Source organism: Pipistrellus kuhlii, unplaced genomic scaffold, assembly GCF_014108245.1.
Source record: "Pipistrellus kuhlii isolate mPipKuh1 unplaced genomic scaffold, mPipKuh1.p scaffold_m20_p_24, whole genome shotgun sequence".
Taxonomy (NCBI): domain Eukaryota; kingdom Metazoa; phylum Chordata; class Mammalia; order Chiroptera; family Vespertilionidae; genus Pipistrellus; species Pipistrellus kuhlii.
In genome coordinates, this window is record NW_023425523.1 from 9,865,045 (window position 1) to 9,892,698 (window position 27,654).

The window sequence follows — 27,654 nt, forward strand, 5'->3', positions numbered from 1 at the left end:
CTACCAATAAAACTTCTGGTCTGCAATGTGTTAAGGAGGCTGTTCTAGATCGTTTCCACGGTCCTTTCAGCTCCCCACGACTCTGCATTGGTGGGCAGAGGACATTCAACTGTGCACAAATCTGCCGGGGCAGAAGTAAGATACTCTTGAAATGTTAATTTCAACTCTAGGGAAACACACACCTAGTTACAAAATGTCTTTGCTTTCTGCTAGAATATAAGGGAGCAACTCCTGAAAGGCCCAACCTTCGAGGCACAGAAGATTTCAAACTGCTCATCGGCCAAGAACTGGAGCCCACAGGCAAAGCAGGGCCATATCCTGGGATCCTTGGCAGCGCGGTAAGCTGTTTGGCTCCTGTAAGTTGATTTGGCCTCTAGTGCTGCTTAGTTTCAAAGTCCTTTTTAAAAAGTAGAAAAAGCACCACATTTCAGTTCTAGGTGAGTGTTAAAATCAGCTTCTCCCTCTTTTTCCTCTTCCTCTTCTTCTCTTCCAAGTGGCTGGTTGCATCAGCGAAAAACATCACTTCACTTTTTGCCTCGCACTCCCTCTTGAGGAAGTTCAGACCCGCCAGGTTGAAGCCGATGACATCCTGGGCGGAAGACGAGAATGGTGAGACTTGTCTCCCCTGAGCTCAGCACCTTCGGTATCAGCATGTGAGCCAGGGACCAGCGAGCCTCAGACCTCGTTTTCCTATTCCTACCAGCTCCCCCGCCAAGCTAACCCCAAATACAGACCACGTCTGCGCAATACCGCCCTGGACAGGCACAGCGCCCGGGGCCACTTCTAAGTCACACCCAGAGCCGCCCCCTCGCTGCTGGAGCTCCACAGACACACTTACCCGGACTTGGCTGACTTTTGAAATAGTTGTCTCCTTTAATTTCTCAATCACTGGCACAAGCATTTGGTTGCTAGTGATCTGCCCAAAGTGAATCCTAACAGAGGAAGAAAACAACCATACTTTGAAGAGGGATAGTGGGCTGGCTCTACTTACCCCTTCCACAAATAGCAAATTGACACAACAGCAAAGCAAACACACTTTTCACGGCATCATGGGAATATAGAGACGTTTCTAGTAAAAAAGTGAAAGGAATTTCTTCCCTACTATTCAGTTCTATCTGATAACAATTTGAAGACTCGGTCCCAGACCCTCTCACAGGTTCAAACTCAGGCCTGAAACCCGGACACCCTTGATGAGCACACTCGCCCGCACCTTCAACTGTGACCTGCCATCTCCACCTGGGAGGTAAGTGGTACCCACCTACAACCTGGGGTATGGCTGGCATTCAGGGTGTTTCTTTCAGAAAGAGTAATCCTGATTCCTCAGCACATCCGCCACAGCAACAAGACATTATTAGAAATACTGTTGAGTCCTTACAACTTGCCCCAAATTCTAAATATGACAACAGAATAATGTAAATATATTCTTCTTTCCCCAGTATCCAAATAGAAAAAGAATGGAGGGCTAAGAATCATGAAAACAGGCCAATTCACCAACTTCACTAAACATACCTGTTTCCTTGAACTATTATACTTGGTATTGGCTGACCAGTTTTTGTCCTCCTAACAGCATTTTAAGGAATATCCAATTTGTCTCCCTCCATGTTCTCTATCCTAACAGTTCGAAACAGAGGGGCAGAGTAGGAGACAGAATAATACATTCTTAAGCCTTTGTAAACAGTCCTCTCAATTACTCATGAAAAATAATTCCTCATATTTGAGAATATAAACTAATGACCATATTTTCCAATTTAGTTTCCTTTATGTATGTGATTCTTTTGCATCTGTACCTATACAGACCTGGAAAATAAACCCATTATTCCTGAAAAGGCTGTAGGAGGACAAGACAAAACCATTAAGTTTAACCAGTGGTCGGCAAACTCATTAGTCAACAGTTCAACGATTGACATTTCTTTTGAGAACCCAAAACCAGCTTCTGCACATGGGCCACAAAGTTTCAATTGCACTGTACACGCGCGCCTACACTGGTATTTTGTGGAAGAGCCACACTCAAGGGGCCAAAGAGCCACATGTGGCTCACAAATTGCAGTTTGCCGACCACTGACTTCAATGAGGCAAACTGATTAGACCCAGGCTGTTGGACTGCAGCCTGACGAAGCATTCTGAGCAGCGTTAACCTCCTAAAGCACTTGTTTTAAGGGCAAACTGGTTCTGACTATTCCCAAGGACAAGGAGTAATTCACACCAGGTAGCACTGAGGTTCTGTAACAGTCCCTGAAACCAAAACATCCAGGTTCTTCACCCAGAGGTGGTGACAGCTTTAGGTAAGGTCTACTGGAGCAGCTGTGCTGAGCAGACAGGGTCTGCCCTGGAAAGGGAGTTACCTGAGGAGGAAGAGGAGGCACCTGCACAGAAGTTCAACATCAGAGCCCAACTGGATGAACTCGTTGAAGAGTTTCAGGATGTCGGGGACGTAGGAGAAGGGCAGCACCAGGAGCGACTCCTCCAGCTCACTGAGGAAGGAAGCGTCACATTCCTGAGTGCAGCCATCTGAAATCATTCCTCGCCTATGTTTTTCTACTGCTTTTATTTAATAGACCTTACCTATTTAAATTCAATATTCTAGACGGTTCTCTTTTTTCAAGGTTTTGTTTTTTATATTTAATAGTTTAACCTTTTGGATGCACTTTGGTCCACGACACGGTGGGAGAATCTAACTTTTTATTCTCCTAGAAACCAATTTCTCCAAAGCCTATTGTTGACTATTCCATCTTTTTATGACACTTCTCTTACCATTTATTGAGTCCTTTAGTTTGAGGCCCTCTGAGTCTGTTTTGATGATCAATTGATCCTGACAACAACCCTGTACTATTTCAATTTTTGCCAATTTACAGGGTTTTTTTTTGTTTTGTTTTTAAATCTAGGGAAATAGCTCCCCCTTGCTGCTCTGGCTTCATTTGCTTTACCTTTCTTGAACTAATTCTAGCATTAGTCCAAGAGGATTTAAAGTGGAATCACAAAACTGTAAGTTAAAACAAAACCTTGAAAACACAGCCTCTTCCCGCCTGGGACTGCACTGCCTCTCGAGGGATCTGAGCTCCCGCTACATGTCTCTAGTGCAGGCTCCCCTTACCCAGGTGGCTCCTGTTTACTACTTGTATGGGACACATTTAGACATTGTCGCTCAAGCTCACAAATAAAATTAAAAGGGAAATTACAAATAAACTTCCAAAAATAGACAACAAAAGACATAGCCCTTACTAGTTTTTAATAATTTCTAACAAAAATAACATTTTCAATAATCAGGAGATAAAAATTAAGACAGATTTCTATGTAAAGGTGTTCACTGAAGCAAATTGATAATAGCAAACTTCAGTAGTAATTATTTGTATAATGGAATATTTCGAACTAAATCAATGATTTGTTTTTGAAGAATATTGGTAAACACTCAATATTCTGTGAAAAAGGACAGGATACAAAATTGTATGCAAGATGGTTCTAACTATTTATATGCACAGGAAAGAAACACACTACAAAAAAATGTTAACTGCTGCTGCAACTGAATTATACAGATCAAGCATGTCAAATTCAAAGGCTATCACAGGCCAAAATATGAGGCATGCGGCCCATGTTTGAAATAGATGATTTAATTACCTACAATATAAAGTAATACTACCCTTCATTTATCCTTAAAAGTAGAGCATTACCTCTACTTCAAAAAGATTACAGTAAATTTACTCCCATCAAAATTTTGACAGTTAACCATCAACTGTAATTTCTCCTTAGCTGAGCAGTGATAATAACTGTGCCCTGAGACGCACCTTGACTTGATTCCTTTAAAAATCTCCAACACGTAAGCTGAAGGCTGCAAAGGAAGGACAAAGCATTAGCGACAGTCCTGCGGGATTCTACTGAATCTCATTTCCCTAAAACCCAGGATCCTCTCTCATGAGACAGTGTACTGAAATGGCAAGACATGCATGGACCGAGTGTTAGTCAAAGTCAGGCCAGTTTCCTGTCTGTAAAAGGAAAGTGCCCTGACCCACAGGATTGTTGTGAGGAAGGAGACACGCAAGTCAAATTCTAAGGAACTAGACATTGTTGGTAGCTTGCACTGCGCATTTCTTTCCCTCTCTCCTATATCTGATTTATGCCAACTTTTCCTCCTACACCTTTAATTTCGAAGTTCATTTATATCAGTGGTTAGCAAACTCATTAGTCAACAGAGCAAAATATCAATAGTACAACTGAAATTCCTTTTGAGAGCCAAACTTTTTAAACTTAAACTATATAGGTAGGTACATTGTTATTAAATTAATTAGGGTACTCCTAAGCTGGTCTTTGCTAAAAGCTCAAGGGGCCAAAGAGCCGCATGTGGCTCCCGAGCTGCAGTTCGCTGACCACTGATTTAGATGAACAGAATCTTCAGAGGGCTTTGGACAGGAAATATGAATAAGAACTAGAAATCTGAAGAATGCCAGTCCAACCAAAAAGGATGACCTGGAAGTTACACTAAACCGGTCCTTTACAAATTCTAAATAATAGAGGAGACCACTCTTCAGGAGAGATTTTTAACAACCAAGTATTACCCCTCCCCTCACCCCTGAGAGTAACCTCTAACTGACCAAGGGGAGACTTAGATGCTGTACTCACAGAAATATTGCCGTAAGCCATCAGGATGGGGTTGGTGGGGAGAGGAACCTAAGAAGAAAATAATTAAATCCAGTCATTAAAAATGAGACTTTGATGGTGCTTGTTGCAGGCAGGGAGATAATAGTATTGTATTTACATTTCTAGAAGAGAAAACAGCGACCCTAAAAATTGAAAGACTCAGTGTAATGAAGCATCAGGCCTCTCAGTTTCGATAGAGCTTACGAGTGAGTTTGGGTAACAGGTTTCCCAGAAATCGTGCCCTGGCTCTGAACCAGAGTAAGAGGTGAGTGTCTACCCAATACCACATCTCACTTCGCTCTCCTTTCCATTAAGACCAAGCTTCCCCCACCGTCCCTTCCTCAATTGGCTCTAATGTTTGAGTGAGAATGAATTCTATACATTTCTCTCATTTCTAACCTGAGTTATTAAGTCCCGAATAATGGTTTTCCTCTCAAGAATTCTCTACCTACAAGTGTCTCCCAGAGCGTAACGTAGTGGGCATCTTACCTCTTTCCCTGCAGCTTTACAAATGGCTTTGTGTTCTTTCATTTTTGCACTTTCTTCTCGGTATAGTTCCACAGCCTCCATGATCCTCTCAGCCTACAGACATGAGGACAAAGGACACACTCACCATGGACGTCAGAAGTCACCAGGACCCACTCCTTGACCAGAGCACTGCACCTGGAGGGCCTGCCCGGTTTAATAAAGATGTGCCAACTGAGTGGCAAACTGCATGGAAAGGCATCTCTGGTTCTTTTTATTTCTAGGGAGGGCCTGAGCGTTCTGGACTCTGGTAAGAATGGAGCTGGACACCTGGGTAGGGCAGCTCCCAGGGACGGCTGAAAGACGCTATTTTCAGGAGACCACACTTTCTTTCTAGAAAGCAAACAAGTTTTGATCTCCCTATAAATTTAATCAAATCTTTATTCATTTCCCTCCCCCACAAAAGACTATTTGGTTGATAAAGACTTTTACTACAAAGTCTAGATCCTATGAAAAAATGAGGTACTGCATTCTGTATCAACTTACGGCTTTGACTGTTTCAATAGTTTTCTTTCCAGTAAAGTAATTTTCTCCTTGAGTCTCCCCTGGAACCTGCCAGAAAACAAAGAGATCCTTGAATAACATTGCTGACAAGCATTAAAGAGACAGTAAGTTACCCTACTATCCCTAAAAGAACAGGCATCATGGTTTCATAACAACAACACTGGTCATCAGCTGCCACTCACTGAGGACTGAGACAGGGCTGGACACCATGATGAGTATTTTACATGGACTATAAGAATATCTTCCTCTCCACAAATGTTTTAAAATTTTTTTCTCAATTTCTCAATTTTCCCCGATTTTAATTTTTGATCTATAGTGAGATAATTCCCTGAAGTCTCCTTAAAAAAGCCAGAATAGAGTTGACTTAAAGGACTACTCAGAGTCTGTCTTACCTTAGCTGGTGATGGCCTCAGCATCTGGCCCCAATTCTAATTCCCTCAGAATTTCTTGAAATTAGGTTAAATTCCAGTAAGATAATTATAGGCAAAATCCCAGGATCCCAAGTTTACTTACTGCTGGTTGGTCTTCTTTGGCCACACTCTCCTCATATTCTGCTTCCCTTTGCTGCAAGAGACAGAGAGAAATTAATGTGAAGGAAAAGCACGGTCTCTCTGCAAAGTGAAATGAGGGGACAGTGAGGGGCTGCTGCTTTAAGGCCCATCACTGTGGCTTCGTCTCTGCCTGGCTGCTGAGCGGTGGCAGTCGTCTTGGGAACTCCCCCATCTCGGGCGGTCCTTGGACTTGCACTGCCCGAGGGGCAACTGCACCAGACAGAGAACTGGGATGGGGACACTGTAACCAGGCCTAAGTCCTTACCATTTCCCTCTCCTCCTCAAGAATAAGAGGCTCCCTTGTTCTCTCCCAAAGTCTCAGAGATTTGTCATGGGACGATGACACGACGTAGTCTCCATTGGGGCTTACAGCCAAGCACCATATCTCCTGGTGGTGCCCCTGCAGAGAGGAAAAACAAACCCAGACCGGAGTCAGGATGTTATTCACAGACTGCTACCTGCTCACATTAGGGGAGCAGGCATGCAGGGGATTACCTCCAGAGTCTGTATGTGCTCAAAATTGTCCGCGTCCCACTGCTTGATCTTCCGGTCCTTCCCGGCGGTGAAAAAGAGGTGAGACTTGGGGACAAACTGTAGGTACATCACACTGAAAGGCGAGAAGAGTATTCAAATGTCATCCGAGTCCATGTTATTGAAAGTCTTACAGCCCTAGCTAGTATGGCTCACTGGATAGGCTTGGCCTGAGAACTAAAGGGTCCTGGGTTCAATTCCAGTTAAGGGCACATGCCTGAGTTGCAGGCTCGATCCCCAGTAGGGGGCGTGCATAAGGCAGTCCATTAATGATTCTCCTTATTGATGTTTCTATCTCTCTCTCTCCCTCTCCCTTCCTCTCTGAAATCAATAAAAAATATATATGTATATTTTAAAAAGTCTATATATCGATACATCAATAGCTTTTGAACAGCTAGTTCTAGTGCCTTATTTATACTTGAGAATTTTAAATGTATGATGATCTGAGACAGTAAATATAGACGCATGCTTAAGGGAAATGGTACAGTGACACAAAAGGAGGTCTCTGAAGACTGCGCCCACCTGTCATCGTGTGCGAAGAGAGACTTGTGACAGTCCCCGAAGTCCAAACCCCAGATTTTCACATTCCTGTCGGCAGAGCCGGTTGCTATCAGTGTTCCGTCCTATGAGGAAGAAAGGAAACACATGGCTTCAACTTGATCATTCAACTTTCTGTAAAGTAGAGAAGACAAGCTACCAGAACATTTAACCCATTCTCTCCAAAACATGAAAATCAAAGCCATTTCTCTACTAAGAGCACCTATTTTGTATTTTGTCACAAATCTACTTAAAAGCTTGTTAAGCAAAAGCTTCAATGTTTCTGCAGAGCAACAGGGTCATGCTGTGCCTTGATGAAGATTGTCTACTGACCTGTTAAGTGAGTAGGAAAAAGAATCATCTGCCACAGAATATGGGCAAAGAGAGGGAGAGAGAAAGAAAGAATCTACTAGAATGCTGTCACCTAGCCTTTTATCCCACGTTCCCTCTCATATTTCTCTCCTTTTTCTATTTCAATGCCTAGTTCAAATGGCTGTAACAAGAAAATCGGGAATATTTTTCAGCACCAACTTGCTCTGTTAACGTGCTGATCACTCAAGCACAGGCCCACGCCTTTCATACTGACCGGATGTTTTTAAGTATATATTGCCATGCCCAATCACAACTAGACATTGCAGACAGGATTTTGGTGGAGACTAAAAGGTTGCATAGTGGAAAATACAGTGGATATCCACATGGAAAGCTAAGGCCCATCTTCCTTACCTGCTTACAAAGCAGAGGGGGTGCCTTTTTAAAATCTTCCATATGTTAGGGTGCTCTATCAATTATAGTATTTTATACAAAATATTATTTGAGGAATCTGCAACAGGGAGCTAATTATAAGAATTTGTGAAAGTATTATGAAAGCATTAAAGTAACGTATATACACAAGAAGTATGATTAAAATATATACTAGTTTGCTTTTGGGTGTGGAGGAAGATATACAACAGAATGAAATAATAAATATTCTAAAATGACCCATCAAGCCAAGAACTAAGAAAATGCTTTAGAAAAATAGCTTGTTACTGAGATACTATTTAAACTTTACTTACATAAGAGATGTCCATGCATATAACAGGCAGTTTGTGACCATACAGTGAGAGGAAAAACTACACATAAAGAAAAGAAAAAAAAATTCATGTTTGTCTATAAAATACAGGCATAATTTAGTACATGTCAATCTAAAATATAACTCCAAAACACAATGCTAACGCTGTCTGGGTCGCCTTATGTGTTTATTCTCAAAAGCGAACCGTTGACGGCACCCTGCACCCATCTTGCTTCAGACCCAGCATGCCCTTGCCAAGGACATGGCAGCCCCGTGGAGCGGGAGGGTCGGAAGCTTCCTGCCTCCCTTAGCCCAGCAGAGGTGATCCCAGGATCTCTCAGCTGGACACCCTGGGCACTTATTTCACACCATTTCCAGGTTCGATGGAGCCCTGTGGGTAGGGCTCTGCAAACTGTATTGTTAAAGCAACACAAAGACCCACTGTAAAGCCAAGTGTGGAATCCTTCCCAGGACACCCTGCGATGCCCTTGAAACTCCTGCAAAGGACAGGATTTTCTGAACATATGCAATATAAATTGCTTTAAACAAAAGTTATAAACCAAAGGATTCTTTTAAAACTCTGGCTTTCCCAGGTCACCTACAATGTTTGATCCACATATAAGTTTTTAGAAATATGCTCCTGTTGGGCAGTCAAGGCCACTTCTTCTTCTTTTTAAAATATATTTTTTATTGATTTCAGAGAGAAAAGGAGAGGGAGAGAGAGAGATAAACATCAATGATGAGAATCACTGATAGGCTGCCTCCTGCACACACCCCCCATCCCCACTGGGGTGCGAGCCTGCAACCCAGGCATATGCCCTGACTGGGATTGAGCCGTGACCTCCTGGTTCATAGGTTGACACTCAACCACTGAGCAACACTGGCTGAGCACAAGGCCACTTCTTTACACTCTTCACCCAGGCCAGTCAGAAAACAAGGAAGGCATGACCACGGTACCTTTAAGGTGTCGACATAGAAAATCTTCACAGTGCAGTCAAGCAAAGACACAGCCAGCAGGTTCTGATGGGGTGAGTACCTGACACTCAGAACGTCTTCATCCAGCTGCAGGATTCGGGTTTGCCTCACAGAAAGCCTAGCATCACAGAAATCACCCAGAAAAAAACAATGAGTACCTTACAAAGGCAGACGAAAATGCCAAAAACTCTGGAGCTCAACAGAAATACTCAAGAAAGTCCATTCAGTGAGTCCCCACTTTCAGTCCAAGAAATGGAGGAAAATAAAAAATGTCTACTCACCTCTTCTGGGTACTGTTTTCATCTTTCACCAGCTCAAAATCCCAGAACTTGACAGACTTATCTGCACCACCTGTCACAAAGCCACGCTGAAAACCAAATGACATCCCAATTAAAAAGAATTTTAGCACAGACACCTGGATAAGATATCACAATAGCTTAAAGACCATTTGTCTTCAATGGCATGAGATAAGAACTAAATGTGGTTTCTAACTCCTTCACTCTCTTTAGGGGCTGCAGTTGGGGGCTTGTGCTCCACCTGAGAAGGCAAGAGTGTAAGGAATCTGCTATTAAGTAGCAAAGCAGTTCCACAGATAAACAGAAGGATCATCTAAATAAGTTTGCTCACAGTACTCACCTAAGAGCATAAATGTATCCCTACAATATCTCATCTTAAAATATGTTAAAATCTGGTCAGCCAATTCAAAGATTTGTAACAGGAAACACCTTTACAGAGATGCTTACTGTTGCCATAGTGATAAAGACCACCTCGCTTACAAACTCATCGCAAAAATAACAATAAACTGCATAATGAATGTGAAAATATTTTGGAAAAGATAGACCACTGTACAAATGCAAGGTGGTGTAACCATTTAAACTTTACATGCTGCTGCATTCTGACTCCAACAGCATTATCCACTCTAAAATCCAGATTCAGTTTTCTCAAAAAATGTCTACATTCAACAAAGGTTCACCACCATTCAGAATATGCAAAAGAATGGGCCACAATCTCTTAAGATATTTTCAAATAATACTTCGCAATGTTCTGAGCCACTGCACGCCTCTGCAGGAAGACCTCTGTGAATGACTTGAAAGGGCCAACTTACCTGCTCAAACACTAGACTTACAGTCACAGAACGGACTGAAAGGGGAGAAGAGCCTACTCTACCCTCTGCACTGCACTGCCCAAGGAACTGTCCTCTTAAGAAGTATCATAAGCCACTGGCAGAAAGCCATGAAGGCAAGGAATGTGATGCCATCTAACTGAAGACTGAGAGCAGCTGAACAAGGACTCATTTCACAAGGACATATAGGACATCACACAGGAAATCAAAAGATTAGGCAAAACATGCTTTCTTTAAGAAACGCTGAGAGAAATCTATCAGGCAGCAGTGAAACCTAACAGAAGAAATGGGAAAGGTGGCAGAGTTCTGAAGTCCAGATGTGATCATCTGTACGTTACCTGGTCTGGAGAGAGAGACATGGACCACAGAGCCCCGTCATGGGCATCCACTGTCTCCAGCAGGGTCCCCGAGGCCAAGTCATACAGCTGCAGCCGTCCTGTCTGGGGAGGCAAAAAGAGCACAGCACTGAGGAGCACTCCCACCACCAAGCAGCTACACTGTGGCCACTGCTTGGAAATGGACTCCACGCCCATGCTCTGCATTCCTACCAGAATCAACGCAATGAACCCCTGCTGATGTGTGGAGTTAAACCTGGCAGGGTACTCTTGCCATTTTCATTGGCTCCCCATCTTCAAAAGCTAAACATCATGGCCGCAGGCAAATCAGAATAAACCTATCAGCAAATGGAAACCTGGAAACCTTTACAGTTTAACCAGTCCTGTAAGTGGACTACATCTGTGGTAACTGGCTTAACCAAGCCTTTCCGTCCAGCTTTGGTTTCCTCTCTACCCTACACTGACAATCTACTTACCATGCCAGGGTGAACAGTGGACCTTAAAAATATTGTAGTAGCTTAGAAAACACCGGCTACGCTTGCTTAGGACCCTGTGTAAGCCACGGCCATGGTGCTAGCCCAGACCACACACAGCGGCAAAATCTGCTCTGAGCTTCTGCATGCCCAGTGGGAAGAACATGAGGTGGAGACTGGAGTCCCAGGGCTGCCTCTTTCCAACTCAGTGACTGCTGGTGAAGTCATCTTTATGGGCCCGTTTTGTAAATCTGTAAAAGCCCACCTTTCTACACTGTTGTGGGGATTCAATGAGACAGTGTATGTTATCTGCATAGCACAGAGGCTAGGCTAAGTATGTATTTTAGTCATACCGGTAGCCTTGAAGGCCACATGCAAAATGGTCTCCCAACAGCAAATGGCAGATGAATATTTGTTAGAAGAATGAAAAATGAGGGAGACTTTTAATTGAATTTAATGTTCTTTCCCCATGATCTCTCCAGCTTATTTTTCACTTTGTGCTGGGCAAAGAATATCCATTGTTAAGACAGGTTTTCTAATAAAATAATCATGCACACACAGCCCTGGTTTACTGAGATAAAAATGACAAATAGTTGCAAAGCACTTTTCAAAACATTCCATAGATCTTACTCCATTTATTCTCACTGCTACTCATCATTGCTACTTAAGGTACCAGCTCTTACTAGTAGCATTTTTTACATGTCACGAACCAGACTTACTGTGAGCAAGTCTCTCTGTTAAGTGCTTTGCATGCTGGGAGGTAGGTTATTTCCAAAGGCCTCATAGCCAATGAGTGGAAGGGCTGGGTGGGATTCAAACCGAGGTTCATCTGCGGATGAATTATTCATTGCTTCTGTCAGAAGCAAGCCTCATTATCCCATTACAGTGATAAGGAAACTCTAAGAGAAGTTATGGGACTTGCTCCAAATTATTCATTTCTTAAGGGAGAGATTCTGACTCCAGATCCACATCTGCTCATTCCCGCCTGGTATCCTCCAATCCGATAAGTATCTGGGAATGAGGCCTTGGTCAGGTTTTTACTGAAGTTTCTCTCCAAGCATGAAGCTAAGTACTTAATGTATTTATCATTAGTCTTCTCAAACACAATTACATACTTGCTCAAAAAGATGCACAAAAGCTGATCACCAAAATGTTAGTGACAATTATTTCAGGGTTGTGACTTTGTCTTCCTCATAACTGACATAAAGTTTGATTTCTTAGAAACAAACAAAACAATACAGGAATAGTGAACACCCTCATGTTATCCAGCTCTAAAACACTTCCACTATGCTAATAAAGAAGCCGTGTTTCTCAAATGCCTTTAAGAATATCGAGTAGGATAGATATCAAAATCCAAGAAGAAAAAAAAAAATCTCGATTTACCTTTGTTCCGATGACCACCTGCCTATCACCAGGTACAAAGAATGAGCAAAGCGCGTATTCGCAGGTCATTGTGCGGATACACTGCAGTGTAGACCTGTGAGAAAGAAGATGGAACATAACATAAATAGTCTGTGAAGAGAACCCGCCTCCCACCTTAGAGGTCAGAGTGTGTGTTCAATGCACACTTAGCCATACAAAGCAATCAACGTGAGAGAGGACAAAGCCTGAAGAACCCTTGGCTCAGACCCAATTGCAGTCAAGGGAGAAAAGCTTATTTTCACTGCAGGAGCCCCCTCGTCTTGAGGAGCAGAGATCAGACAACAGCAGGCAGAAAAAGCACCTGCTGGCTCAGAGACCCCACCTGCCACTACACGGAAGTGAGCTCAGGATTGCAAGACAAATTAGCTTTCTATCTATCCTTACATAAACATGCATCCATTCAACAAATGTCTATCAAATGCCCACTTCACTCATCAAACATTTACTGAGCGTCAGGCTCTCATGAAGCTTAGCATTCTTTAGGAATGAGACAGATAAACGTTGGTCTAACAGGTGGTAGCAGGTGCTATGGAGAAACACAAAGCTGTGGGGGAGTATGTGTGCAAGGGTAGGGGAGGGTAGCAGGAAGGCCCTTTGATGAGAAGACGGAGAGAGCCTAGAGAACAGGGGAAGGTGGTTCCAGGCAGAAAGAACAGGGAGCACAGAAGCCATGACACAGGCATGTTCTTGTGTTGAAGGGAGAATAAGGCCAGTGAGGCTCCAGGGGAGCAGATGGGCAGCAGTGAGAGATGAGGTCTGGAAGGGCTTTGGCTTCAGGTTGGAGTGAGATGGAGCTATTGGAAGTGACATAACTCCCACTACGACTGCCGTGGCTGCTGTGTTGAGAATGGACTATGGAAGGACCAGTCAGGAAGCTATTTCAACAGTCCAGAGAGATGATGGTGGTGTGAATTGGGTGCAGGCATGGCAGGGGATGAGGTGGCTGGATTTGGGAACATTTTGAAGGTAAAGGATTTGCTAATGAACTGGACATGGGATATGAGAGAGAATCAAGAATGGCTACAAGGATTTGGGGCCAGAACAACTGGAAGGAAGTGATTATGTATTAAGATGGGGAAGTCTGTAAGAAGCGGGTAGGAAAATTGTTGAAGAAATGAAGATTACAAGTCTGGTTCGTGACACGTAAAAATTTGAGATGCTTACTAGACATCCAAGTGGTGACACAAGCAAAGCATTTGGATAAATGGACCTGATGGGGAGGGAGAGGCTAACGCTAGAAATATAAACTTCTGTGTCACCAGCACAGAGAAAGTTGTGACTAGAGGTCACATAGAGTGAGAGGACACAAAGACTCCCCCATGAAGCATTCCAACACAAAAGGTAGGATGGATCCAGGAAAGACTCAGGGAAAAAAAAGGAAGAAAAAAAAAAAAAAAAAAAAAAAACCAGCCAGAAGAGGAAGTAAAATCAAAGAAAGTGTTTTAAAGAGGAAAAAGTGCTCAATTCCAGGAGAGTGTCAAATGCAGCTCACAGGTCACTGGGTGTGGAAACAAGATGTCTGATGTGGTGGCATGTGAGGGTAAATTCTCATGGAGACAAATGCAAACAGCATAGAGAGAAATCAGACGGGGAACTGAATGGAGAGGAGGAGGAGGATGAGACAGGGTTATTACTTCTTTTAAGATGGGAGATAGTACAGCCCATCTATATGCTGATGAAATGGCTGATGGAAAGGGAAACTGATGACACAGGAGGAGGAAAACTACTGGAAAGGAGATGAGAAATTCACACACAAATGATGATTAATTTTGTTAGAAGCCCCAACACAGCACTGTGAGGAAGGACAGGTTGTGTGGAGATAGATACAGCTATGTGGTAGGTGTAATGAGAGCAAATGAATGTTTTCTAGAAGTTTCCACTTTTCCAGTGAAGTAGGAAGCAAGGTCACCAACATAAAGGTGCTCGAGAACAGAAGGTGTGAACGAGTCACCTAGCAAAGTGAGGAGTGAAGCCCAAGCATACTGCCTACTTGTTAAATTCAGATAGGCTCTTCGTGCTATCCGGTAACGACAAGTAGGCAGTATGTTTGTTTCTCTGCAGCCAAGTTCAGCTACAAGCTTCATACATGGAACAAGTTTGAATTTTTTTGCAAGAAACAGAAAGGCAACTTTTCCTAAATCCCACAGACATACACGCAGAAAACACTGAAGATACATTTGGATGGAACTTTCTTTAAGGCCTTAAGAAACTATTGTAATAACTAACCATGAAGAGTATTAAGAACTATTCAAAGGGAAGAAAACACTGCTGGATAAAGCTACTGAAAAATCACTTCACAAACCTGTTCCAAATCTTAATGGAGTCGGCTGCCGCGGAGAGGACAGCGATATTGTCGGAGCTGAAGGACAAAGTCCGCACGTCACTGCGATGGCCCCCGAGGGTGACCCTGCTCGTCCTCACAGGCTGAGGGGCAGGCGCTGACGGGCTCAGTGAATACAATTCCACCAAGTTGTTCTGCAGCAGGAAGACAGCCTTTAACTCTCCTTGCGGTGAGAGGATCAGGTCAAAGGATCTGCATGTGGAAATATTCGTAAACGTCTCAGCTCCCACAGTTAATTTTTTTCTAGGACAAAGGCTTTGAAATGTCCTCAATCTATATGAGTGTGAACAAGTGTAAAGAATTTTAGATGTGAGAGAAGTCTGAGTATTGGATACTATTGTATAATAGTTGCATATAGGCTGTTAAGAAATCTGGGCTTAATCACTGGACCTGGCATATATGTTGTTCTTTTGTATCTTTTGTAAGTGACCTTAAATCCTTTCGGCATATGAGGGATAAATCTTTCTTTTAAACTGGCAGCAGAAAAGAATAGTAATCAAATAGATAAAAGGTAAAACTAATATGACATGACGAGAAAGTGTGTCCACTATGAGGGAGCGGGAGCTAAGAGTGACACAGGCATCCCATGATCACTGTCTCTATATACACAATTCGTACAGTCTGCTTACAAATAGTGTGACCAAGCAATACAATGCTACTATTCACTGTTGCTACAACCCTCAGATACTTCACACACTGCATGCGCACTCACTTGATTTTGGCAGATGTTTTGATGTTTGCCACCCGCTGGATTTCATCTTGCAGAGTCATTTCAACACTGACTTCCAGGTCTTCCTCCTCCCCTTTGCCAGAGTTTAATCTAGAGGGAAACAAAGTCATGCTACCACTTTTCCAGCAGCTTTGCTACTAGGTGAGTCAGTCTGGCTCTGAGACTCACAGCCTGTGTGATCTGGGACAGGCACAGAACCATACAGGATGACTGTGAGGACGACAAACGTAGTGGATGGAGAAAAGCTCTGTGCACTGCAGTGTCACAAATGTAAGGTATTACTGCATTTAAGGGGTTCTCTCAAACCATGGGCTCGCCCGAGCTGGTTTGGCTCAGCGGATAGAGCATCAGCATGCGGGCTAAAGGGTCTGGGTTTGATTCCGGTCAAGGGCACATGCCCGGGTTACAAGTTTGATTCCCAGTTGGGGGGCGTGTAGGAGGCAGCCAGTCAATGATTCTCATCACTGATGTTTCTATCTTACTCTCCCTTCCTCTCTGAAATCAGTAAAATTGTATTTTTAAAAAACGGGGGCAGAGAGCTCTGAATGCAAGAGCCCATACAATTTCCTAGGACAAACCTCTGTTACTTGAACTATTCTACTAAAATGTTTCTGGTAAAATTTTTCAGGACATTTTAGAAACTCCATTAACCTGGATTTTTAAAAAATTCAATCCAATCACATCAGATAAATCAGAGATCTCAAAAGAGTTGCCAAGTCAGATGACTTTGTATTTCTTTGAGATGTGGTAAGTTTCAACCATTCAGGAACCAATTTCTATGACTATATTGTCCTATTTCAGGGTTATGCAGCCTCCATATTTCAGTTACATGACTGTCCAGCCAGACTTCCTTCTCACAGTCCCACAGGGGAGCATCATGCAACCCGCCTCCTTCTGTACAGGCTGCTGTCATTGAAGACACAGGGCTGCCCTCTGGGAATTTAAGGCATTTAGAAGTGTTTTTTAAAAATCTGACTAGCTCTGTGTGGCTGACTTCAAGAATGGAATTCAACAGTTAAAAAGCTGTACGAAAGAGGAGAAATGTAAACTTGGGCTACCAGCATGCCTCAACATCTAGCTTTTAACAGTGACTGGAAATAGAGTAAATATTTCCTTAACCCAGTCTTTCTATGGCTACTACATGGGCCCACCCAGGATACCTGACTATTAGTATTTAAGGAAACACACCTGGCTTTCTTTCTGGCCTTCTTCATCTTCTTATCCATTTTCTTCTGAATCTCTTCCCTGGAAAGGATGCAGAACACTTCCAGCACAGAGTCAGTTCCCTAGAAAGACAAAAGGCTGACTGAGTTCAGGATGGGCAACTTGTCAGCTAGCTTTTTCTCAGTAAAAACTAAAACCGTTTCCTTTTCTTCCCTTACTAGTTGTATCACTTTGGACAACTCAATCTCTCTGGGTTCTCTGTCTCATCTGTGAAGGGGGAACACCACCTCCTACTCAGAGCACTGCTCTGAAGACTAAGTAAGAGCTAATGCTGTGAGACTGCTTAAGAAAGCAAGCATGTAATCATGGTTGCTTGTAAGAACATAACAGCCATTATTAATGTGGTGGCTGACAGAAGCTCGGGATTACAAGTCCACACAGTATCATCATGAGTTTTTGCAGACCAAAGAAAAATTCATCTCCACACGGACTATGAAAGAACAGGTTTCTGAAAGGAATGCCTAGTCCTTGTTACTTCCTCCTGAGACTGGAACTCACATGGCAAGCAAGCATTCTGCCTGTTTTGTCGGTCGAGAGGTTCACAACTCTGTCCCTTCCTTCCCGCAGGATGGAGCCAGCTTTTCTGCAGGTGAGGATGCGCTGCAGAAGGAGCAACAAGGAAGAGGAAGGTTAACCTCTGAAAAGACGACTAAGAAACGCAGATAACAAAGTCATTCCCTACAACAATGCTGAGAATTACAAATTGAATAACAATTTTCACTTTCCCCACCACTCAGCTCAATTAGAGATGAGAAACAGGAATGCCTTACATCCTCAGGAGCCTCGTCAACCTCGAGGGCACCATTCTCGGCTTCATGTGTGTCCTGTACTTCAGGGGACGACCCCTTGATTTTCTTGGGCTCTGGTTCTTCTAGATCTTGAATCTGTTTTACAAAAATGGAAAATATGAAATAATGTATTCTAGGAAATGACTCTTAACCCTAATGACTTAGGAACCTCATGGACACTAGTACCCTCCACTCAGTGATCTCTCTAATCAATCCTCTTCAGTGGAAGGACATTTATTAGGATATATTAAAGACTGACTGTAACAAATGCATACAAAACCTTATTGGCTATCCTATCTCTAGTAACTTCCAGAGTATAAAAACTATTACTTAGTAACAAGGTGACAAAATAATAATTGACTCTTCATTAACATTAAAACCTTCTTAGGTAAAAGGTATTCTAGAGGGAAAGATTCAAACTGGCATTAAGAATTGCAAAAGCATTGCAAGAGAGGTTATACTTTCCCCTTAAATAAAGAAAAGCCCTCGCCTACTGATGTAGAACCTATCAAAGTGGCTGCTGGACACACCACACACCAAACTCCAGCTAAACTTAATGTCCAGCCCTGGCTGGTTTGGCTCAGTGGATAGAGTGTCAGTCTGGGTTCGATTCCAGTCAAGGGCACATGACTGGGTTGCAGGCTAGGTCCCAGTAATGGGTGTGCAGGAGGCAGCCAATCAGTGATTCTCTCTCATCATTGATTTTTTTTCCCCTCTCTCTCTCCCCCTCTTCCTTCCTCTCTGAAATAAATAAAACTATATTAAAAAACAAAAACAAAAAAACAAACAAAACAGAACCTTTCCCTCACAAAATCTTTAAGGATCTGAGATAAAGTTATAGATCACAGAATATATGTATTTAGAAACACACACACTTTAGACTTTTGTTTGAGGGGAAAGAGTCACTGATATTCTCAAGTCCATCCATGGACACTGAAGGTCCAGGGATATTAGGCTAAGAATCCCACAAACTAAAACATTAGCATGATCAGAAGCTAGACGCCTAAAGCTATCCTTCCAAGCCCGAACCCATGAGGGCGATGGAGCACAGAATGAAGAAAAACTTGTTTAGAAGTTGCAGGTTATCAATGTGACAGCATTCCTTTAGTGCTACGTGACTCTGTGTGAAGCACTCGGTAATTACATCCGATTCTAAAGCCAATGAGCCCCTAACACTGGTGAAACACGACAGGCACATGATCAGAAAAGGAATTACCTCTTGCAGGTAGGCTATGTCCCAGGCCCTCAGCTCACTGTCCGCAGCCCCCGTGATGAGTCGCTTTTCTTCTGACACCAGAACCAATCCCCACACCTACAGAGTATAAAGAGACTCCAATAGTACAACTTTTAAGACCCCAGGCTGTATGACATGACACTCCAAAAGCTTTAGTACACTGCAGTGACTTTACTTTGGCATTTGCAAAGTCTAATATTAAGGTAATTCTGTTAACATGGATTGTGAGAAATTCCACTGTTAGAAAGAAAAAATGGCCTATGGCAGAACTGTTGTCTGATAACTTGACTTTTCTCTGCAATTTGCTACCCTTAAATTTAGAGAACGGTGTTCAACGTAAATCCTAACAAGAGTCAATTCAAATGAAGATTTTTAAGTCTAATATTTCCTTGCCTCGCAAATAAAAGCTCCATTCATATCTGCTGCATAATATTCCGCTTCAAATACCTAAGAACTAAACAATAAAAATAGCAGTACTATTGCAAATCAATAACCGGAGATTTAACTCATGCTTCCTCATTTACTCCAGATATATACTTTTGAAAGCCTGGTTTAAACAAAGTAGGATGCAAAGATGTGTAATATTCCCTGATCTCTATTGAGGCGATCTAAGTTCAGGTAACTTTTATAATGACTACAATTTGCTATTCACATGTCACTGGGCCAGGTACTGTATACATAGTGTCATTAAACCTCGCTACAATCATAAAGGTGGACGCTTACTATTTAAAAATGATGAAACTAGCCCTGGCCAGGTGGCTCAGTTGGTGCACCAAAGGGTTGCAAGTTTGATTCCCCTTTAGAGCACATATCTAGGTTGGAAATTTGTTCCCCAGTTAGGGCATGTACAGGAGCAACTCAGCTCCCTCCCTCCCTCCTTCTTTCTCTAAAAAGCAATAAAACATATCCTTAGGTGAGGATTAAACACACACACACAAACAAAACAAAAAAACAACAACTCATATTCATGGGTTGAAATGTATCCAAAGCCAATTTTAAGTAAATGCCAGTATCTGCTGATGGTTGGCACCTCCCCAATCACAGACTGTCTAGGTAACAGTGGATGATTACTGCTGCTGAGAGGGGGAGAAAACCAACCTTTCCTGTTGCCCCCAATTCTTCCCTGGGCCTGGGAGCCCACATTTACCTCAGTTCGGTGGCCAACCATCGTTTTGAAGCAGTGCTGGGTATCAAGGTCCCACCATTTCACCACGGTATCTTTCCCACTAAAAGAAGAAACAGGAAAAAATATTAAGAAGAATCTTGAAACTAACACGGAGACCAAGGTCTGTCTCATTTGAAACCTTAAACAGATAACGTATGTCTAACACTGCTACTCTACCCGACTTTCTTTTAAAAAGAATCTGAGCTATCCATGGAATATTTCTAGATATGGTATGGCTCAATTGGTTGGTGCTTCGTTTCATGCACCAAAAGGTGTCGGGTTCGATTCCCGGTCAGGGCACATGGGGGAGGCAACCGATTGGCTTCTCTCTAAAATCAGTAATGATGGTAAGTTTCATCTGTAAGCCCATCGTGTTTATCATCACAGCAGGAACATTCTCACACACTGTAACAGAAACTTCTTAGATCTCCCTGCTCCCTAGGCTCCCATGTCATTTTTCTCTACATCCTGAAAATGCCGCCTCGGTGCAGTCGGTAAGCCTTGATTTCTTCAAATCCATTTCTGTATTTAAGGCATACTGCCTGGATTATTTTAACAGCTCTTCGTCTGGCTGCTCTGCCCTTTCCTGTTCCCTTGTCACATCCAATATATTGTACTTCTGTCCAATAATCTCAATTTTTTAAGTTCACACCAGACTCAAAATCAGGCTCTTCATCAGCACCCTTCTCAAACCTCCCATCATCTGGCTCTAAAATTCCCTGCCAATAGGCTCTAGTCTGTCCTGCTCCCTCACTGATACAAATCTAATTAAATCCCCTTTCATGACTAAAGTGGGGAAAAACAAAAATCCTATTTACAAAGTCTTTCCTACAAAATCCCACTTCCTTTAATTCCCCTAAACTATAATGTGCATATTCCAGTAGAATTGCAGTCATTCCTGCTCTCATGGAATCTATTATCTGAACAGGACACACTGGTGTTCCACCCACCCCACAGTGGCCTAGCATGCGTGCTCCTTCATAAATTCCCGAGTCGTTCCTATGGCTCTTCTAGCTACTGCCTGGCAAATCTCAGGACCGCAAACTTCCCTGGGTGGCCATTCCTCAGGAATGATAACTGTTACATTAGGCTAACCCTATACAATTGCTGATATCTGACCAATCATTTTTGACCTACACAAATGGAAATTTCAAATGGTTAGACCTAGATGTCAGAAGGCCTAAATACGGAGCACGTCTCTTCTTGACAGGCTAAACAAGCGATCGCCAACCAGTGGTCCGTGGATCACTGGTGGTCCATGAGGTCCTAAAGGTTGGTGATTGATGGTTTAAGGAAACCTTTGGAGCAGCAGTTTCCAACTGGTGGTCTGCGAGGTCTGAAAGATTGGTGACCACTGGGCTAAACCAAATACTTAGTATTCACCTCTGCCCACTGCTCCATATTGTGATTTCCTGACTTTCTGAGGATCCAGAAAGTGCACAGCTCATACTATAGAAGGCACATCAAAGAGGTTAAGGAACATGGAAAAGCTGGTATCAGAAAGTAGAATTTAAAAATACTTTGAGTAACTTCAGATAGCTTCTATGATACTGTCTGAGAGGGGAGGGGAGAAGAAAGGAAAGCAGAGAAAACAGAGGAAACTAGAACATGAGCTTGAGTGTAGGGTGAAGAAATGAGTAAGCAATGAAGCAAATTGCCTCTTTAAAACCCTCCACCTAGAGAAGAACTGGAAGTGAAACTTTTTCTTTACCTGCTGACTAGCAGGTTCTTTTCTCGTAGGAACAAAGCTTGTGTGATGGCGTCCTTGTGCCCCTTTAGACGGTAGAGGCCGCTTTCATTGATCACGTCCCACACAATAATATCTGTGTCCTAAAGGGATCAAATAATACAGAACCTTCTTTTATCATATAAAGGCCTAATAGGATGCAACATTTTTTTTTACAAATTTTTATTATATACCCCTCCACGTAGTTAGCCAATTGTCTAAATACCATTTTATAAGTCACCCATTATTTTCTACTACTCAGAAATATCATCTCCAAAATATACTCATTAGGAATAAGAAAGTAATTTGTTTCTGGAACTCTCATTAAGTTGTAATAATTACCTATTTTGTACTAATATGAGATTAATGTTTTCAATTATGACTTCACAGTGCATTTTAATATCTGAAACCTCTTAAAAAAAAAATCTAATCCTGAAAAAAAAAAAGCCACAAAACTGAAACTCTCTTTTATTAGTCTTCTTTCCCCAAATTCTAGAGTTTATGATTCATTTGTTTTTTCCATAAATGTTTTAAAATTATTTGATCATGTTCTAACAACAACAAAACCCATTGGGATACTTATTTAAATTGCTTTTACTATACAAATTAATTAGAAAACACTAGCATCTTTTTAATACTGTCTTTTTATTTAAGCACATGGTTTGTGTGTCTATTCAAATCTTCTGTTACTTTCTTTAGTCAAGCTTCATAGTATTTTTCTGGCTGTTACTTAATAAACCATTGTAAATGGAATCTTTTACATTTTCTAACTTTGAGATATAAGAAAGCTACCAACTTTACTAAACTCAATGGCAACGATAACCATTTTGTCTCTGCCCTCACGTACTATTTTGGGTAGCACTCCCACAATGATGTTATATAGCAGTTACCAGGGGCGAACACATTTTGTTCCTATAGCTAATGGGCTCTAATCAAGACTATGACAGAAAACAAAAGGAACCTCCCCATTCAGACCCATTCTTCTTGCTCTGTTTCTATCACTTATACTGTTGTGTACACGATGTGCCCATTTTTCATCCAACAATTTTTGTGTACATCCTGCTTAAGCTTAGGGTTACAGTCCTTTACTAGATCAAAGTCAGGGCACCTATTCAAGGTCTCACCTTGGACCCAGATGCCAGCCTGCCTCCCAGCTGATCATACTTCAAGGAAGTGATGGCTGCTTTGTGTCCATTGAAGGTTACATTTCCTTCCCCACTCAGGAGACTGAAGATTCGAATAGACCCATCCTCATAACCAACAGCTAAGTGCAGCCCATCTGGGGAGGGGCACAAGCAAGTGACTTCTTGTTTAAGCCCCTGAAGGATAAGGATCTGAAATCAAAACAATAAAAATAAGAGGAAGTAAGCATGTCATTAAGGAAAGAGTGGGATTAATCAAGCACCATAAAATTAAGAGCACCAGAAACTTCAGATCAGTCTTACAAATAATAATGAAACTGGTATCCATCTCAACTTTTTAAATATAGGAATTATTATTAGTACTGGGCAATGAAACATTCAAGAAAAGGCAAAATTATTTTCTCCAAAGCTCTACATTAGTGTAATACATGCAGAAATTTGCCAGGCAATGGTATGAATAACTAAGTTCTTATCCCATGTCGTGAAGTGGTTTTCCATAAAGGGCTGTGAACACATCCTCAGCTTCACACAGCCCCATCTTCTAAGAAACCAACCTAGGTGGCACCAGAGTGCTATGGTGGTTACCCAGCAGCAAACCTGCGCAGCAACCAGTATCCACGTATTAACTTCTTGGAAGACAGTGAGTGGGCAAGATCAAAAGGCCTGTGTTTGTTTTGGTAGCAGTGGTAGGCTTATGTATTTAGAGTTACACAAAGTATCAAAGCCTAGTTTGACAACCTCAGCTGAATAAGTAAGAAAAAGATTCAGTCAACACAGCAGAGAACTATTCCTTTTAAATGCCTCCATTTTAACTGGCTGTGAGGACAAATAGAAGAACCTGACAGAGAAGTGGTAAAGCAGAGAAACACACACATGTAGGGAATAATGATTACAAATACTTACCTTAAGTATCGCTATAAATAGATTCCAAAGAGGTAGGCTCCTGATACCTGGCTATCTAGAACCAAAGAGAAAAGATTTCCCTTCTAGGGGCACACACATTCAAAATCTGGGCACGAGAAATCTGAGCTCTCCTGCTTCTGCCTCTCCATCCTCAAATACCCGTGTGTCAACACTGACCCAGGCGATTTCTGGCTTACCTTCTCTCCTTTTCGCAAGTCCCAGATGAAAACGTGCTCACAGGCTGGCACTGCCACGTAACGGCCCTTTTCCCCACGAAGCGTCACAAAGACAACATTGCCTTTCTGGCTGCCAATGAGGCCAAAGACTGCGCTGGCAACATAGCGAAGGTACTGCTTGGTGAGCCCCATGTTGGAAGCTCTGAAACCGCAGGTGAGGCAGCTGCACGGGCAAGAGGAGAGAACTCAGTCCTTTGGGTATGTTGTTCTGTTAGGCTGGCAAACACCAATTGTTCATCATGTGGTTAACTTATACAATAATTCAAGGCATAAAATACCTGGACATCTTACTTTTTTACTCATCGATGATTCAACATGTAATCAATCCCTCATTTATCAAGTTGCAAACTGCTCACATTGTCATGCCCTCTCACAAATATCTGACGTATGGCCTCAATGTCGCTAAATTAGTTTCTGTCCATTTAATCACCCTCTTAAGTTTTTACACCAAGACCGAGAGCCTGGGACTGAAAATATTTATCAACAAACATTTATTGTAAACTTACTGATTAGAAAGGTACTGCTGTATATGCTAGGTCAGTGGTCGGCAAACTCATTAGTAAACAGAGCCAAAAAGCAACAGTACAATGACTGAAATTTCTTTTTAGAGCCAAAATTTTTTAAACTTAGACTTCTTCTAACGCCACTTCTTCAAAATACACTAGCCCAGGCTGTGGTATTTTGTGGAAGAGCCACACTCAAGGGGCCAAAGAGCCGCATGTGACTCGAGGGCTGCAGTTTGCCGACCACGGTGCTAGGTCAACAAACTCCCTGACCTCACAGCAATTACCTTTAGCACAGTGATTCTCAATCGCCATAAGCACCCCGCTCACCTGGGGCTCAGTAGAACAGATGGCAGGGACCCACACCACCTCCTCTTCCCAAGACTTTTCATTTCTAACAAGTTCCCAAGTGCTGCTGCTGAGTTCCTCGTTTGAGACCTACTCTAGTACAGTCAGGGTCGCCCCCTCCCCTTGGCACAGAAAAATGGCACAGCAACGTGGCACACTCTTTTTGAAAGATGCCATAGTTCAGTTCCCACACTAAGTCAAGTTCACTGAAAACACTGGTTATGGATAAGAGACAACACATGAAGGAAGTAACAAGCCAAGCCCACGTGTCCTTGACATGGTAACCTGAAAAGTACTAAGCCCCCAAACACTTGTGCACTTAAAAACACAGTAACCACTCACTGGCCCATTTTTCTTAGCACAGTAACCACCGTAAAACCAGTTAAAAATCAAGGAAAGATAATATTCCCGTGGTGATAATGCCCTTAACCTGCGCCATTTATCAACACCTCCCCGATTCATCTTATTCCTTAACATGTTGTTCCTCATGCTAGTCCTTGGCCATCTCCCAATTCTTTCCAGTGTTTTCCTCGGAGACGTCACAGAGACAGTCTCCGCAAAGGGACTGCCACATCTTTGTTTCCAGCCCTGTCCACATCCGTGAAAACTGATTAGACATCCCCGTTAGAATATATTGCAGCATCACGTTTAAGATGTCTAAAAACATACCTACTTTGCTTCCCGACCCCTTGTTATATTTTTTTCTTCTTCTGACTTTAAGACACACAAATCTCCTAGCCATTCAGGCTCAAAATCTTGTAGTAACCTTTGGCTCATTAATAAAAAATATTATAGCAGCCAACAGGTGTTTACTATAGCAGCTTCATGACTTACGGTGGGTGGGAAGGCCTTCCCAATAAACCCACTGTATTACTGCTCATCGAAACGCAGTTAATACACCCAACCTACAGAGCATCACAGCATCACAGCTCAGCCTATACGTGAGCACCATCATCTAACACACTCTATGGAGAGTATGGGCGGTTTGCTCTTGTGATTGCGTGGCTGATGGGGAGCTGGGGCTTACTGCCCAGCTCAAAGAGCATCCTGCTGCACAGAGTGGGTCTGGGAAAAGATCAAAATTCAAAGTGCAGTTTGCATGGAAAGCATACCCCCCTTTTCCCACTATCGTGAAATAGAAAAATCCCAAGTAGGGACCATATGTGCATGATGACTAGTTATGTATCTAACCGAAGAAATTGTATACAATTGTCTAGTAACATACAGCAACTGAGTCACTTCAGTTTTTTAATATACTTAAAGCACGTAGAGCACCTCGCATGTTGTAAACATCAATGTAAAATAATTCTTCACCATAACCTTCCAAGGCAGGGACTGCTGTTATTTGCAATTTTACAGGCCAAGGAAACCAGGCGGGGATGGGAAACGGCTAGGCCACAGCCACAGAGCGCGTTTTATTTTATTTTTAAAAAATATTTTATTGACTTTTCACAGAGAGGAAGAGAGAGGGATAGAGAGTTAGAAACATCGATGAGAGAGAATCATCCATCAGCTGCCTCCTGCACACCCCCTACTGGGGATGTGCCCGCAACCAAGATACATGCCCACCTGGGACCTTTCAGTCCCCAGGCCGACGCTCTGTCCACTGAGCCAAACCAGTTTTGGCAACACAGAGCGCGTCTTAAATGCCAGAGCCACATTCAATCCAGGCTCACGCCAGCATGTCTCGTTAACCACCAAGCTTCTCAGGGCCCCTGCCCGCGTGTGTCGGAAACTCCCACCTCGCCGACCGTCTCTGAGGGAGAACCCTTACCCCCCAACCACCCCCTACTTCCGCTTCCAGCCTTTTTATCCCTGAGCTCCGGTACCTATTGCCCATCCAGCACCCCCGCCTGCATTTTTAGGAAAATCTTTTTCATTCCAAAGTCGTCGTACTACTACCACCAGCCTGATTTTTTCGCTGCCCCGACCCCAAAGCCCTTGAAAAGACTAAATGGTGTGCCGTTGTTCCCAAGAACTCATCCTAAATCCGCCCCTCTTCATGCCTCACAGGTGCTCGCTCAGGTTCCCTTCCGCGTCCTGCCACCTGGCCTTCCGGTCACCTGCCACAACGAGCACTGCCCCCTCTGCCTATCCGAATGGCGGTGTCCTCGGAGGCCCACTCCCTCCGGGGCTGGTCCAATTCCCACGGCCTTTCCCGCAGCCTCCATCCATGCTTGACCGTCTTCCACTCAACTAGGCGCCCTCGCCGGTCTCATCGCCGCCCTCCCGCGCCCCAAACACGTTGCTGCCATGCTGCACGGAAGGGCTGGGGCGTCCCCGAACCGAGCCTTCCGTCTGGAGAAGGTGAGAGGAATCCGCACACCGGCCGCGCCGCCATGGAGACCTCGGGCGAGCCGGGGCTGCACGCGCCGGCCCGGGGGGTACGTACGCGCGCGGCCTCCGCCCAGGCGTCCCTCCACCCCAGCGGCCGGCCCCAACCCCCTCCCGCCTCGGCTGCTGCGGGCAACCCCGCAGGTCTCAGCCGGGAAACGGAGTTGGGGAGCGGAGCACCCCGAGGGTACTCACCTCAGCCGCCTGAGTCCTCACCGCAGCTTCCCACGAGGCTCCGGGCGCTCTGGACCCGCCCCTTCCGGTCCTCCGGCCTCTGTAGCCGGAAATGACGTAAGAACCGGGCTCTGATTGGCCAGCGCCGGCCGG

The 27,654-nt window shown here is 43.4% G+C and overlaps 1 protein-coding gene across 6 annotated transcripts; it reads right to left on the minus strand.

Annotated features, from left to right (window-relative positions):
• Positions 1-404: 404 nt before the first annotated feature.
• On the minus strand, positions 405-27,650 carry WDR3 (WD repeat domain 3). Of its 6 annotated transcripts, none has more exons than XM_045586986.1 (27): positions 27,523-27,650; positions 24,104-24,305; positions 22,986-23,195; positions 21,847-21,965; positions 20,118-20,196; positions 18,953-19,048; positions 17,719-17,832; positions 17,447-17,548; positions 16,913-17,010; positions 15,707-15,814; positions 14,956-15,186; positions 12,615-12,708; positions 10,762-10,863; positions 9,582-9,667; positions 9,283-9,418; positions 8,330-8,386; positions 7,263-7,363; positions 6,705-6,816; positions 6,475-6,609; positions 6,172-6,222; positions 5,641-5,706; positions 5,119-5,211; positions 4,612-4,659; positions 3,780-3,823; positions 2,343-2,471; positions 839-932; positions 405-589 (listed from the first exon to the last, which is right to left on the minus strand). In XM_045586986.1, exons 2-27 carry the CDS (start codon positions 24,272-24,274, stop codon positions 434-436), a joined length of 2,832 nt encoding a protein of 943 aa, XP_045442942.1. In that variant the 5' UTR covers positions 24,275-24,305; positions 27,523-27,650; the 3' UTR covers positions 405-433. The 6 variants fall into 6 exon arrangements, with proteins under 6 accessions (XP_045442942.1, XP_036308617.1, XP_036308619.1 ...); XM_036452724.2 differs by having other exon boundaries at positions 14,956-15,267; XM_036452726.1 differs by having other exon boundaries at positions 14,956-15,267; positions 27,544-27,594.
• Between the last annotated feature and the right edge of the window lie 4 nt (positions 27,651-27,654).

What these genes read in the sequence shown, in the direction of transcription:
- WDR3 (XM_036452724.2), bottom strand. Translation starts at nt 24,274, where the DNA reads ATGGGGCTCACCAAGCAGTACCTTCGCTATGTTGCCAGCGCAGTCTTT. An exon ending in AAGGCCAGAAAGAAAGCCAG is followed by an intron (nt 15,815 to 16,912) that starts GTGTGTTTCCTT and finishes GTTTCCCTCTAG; the next exon opens with ATTAAACTCTGGCAAAGGGG. An exon ending in TTGAGGAGGAGAGGGAAATG is followed by an intron (nt 6,223 to 6,474) that starts GTAAGGACTTAG and finishes TGTCTCTTGCAG; the next exon opens with CAAAGGGAAGCAGAATATGA.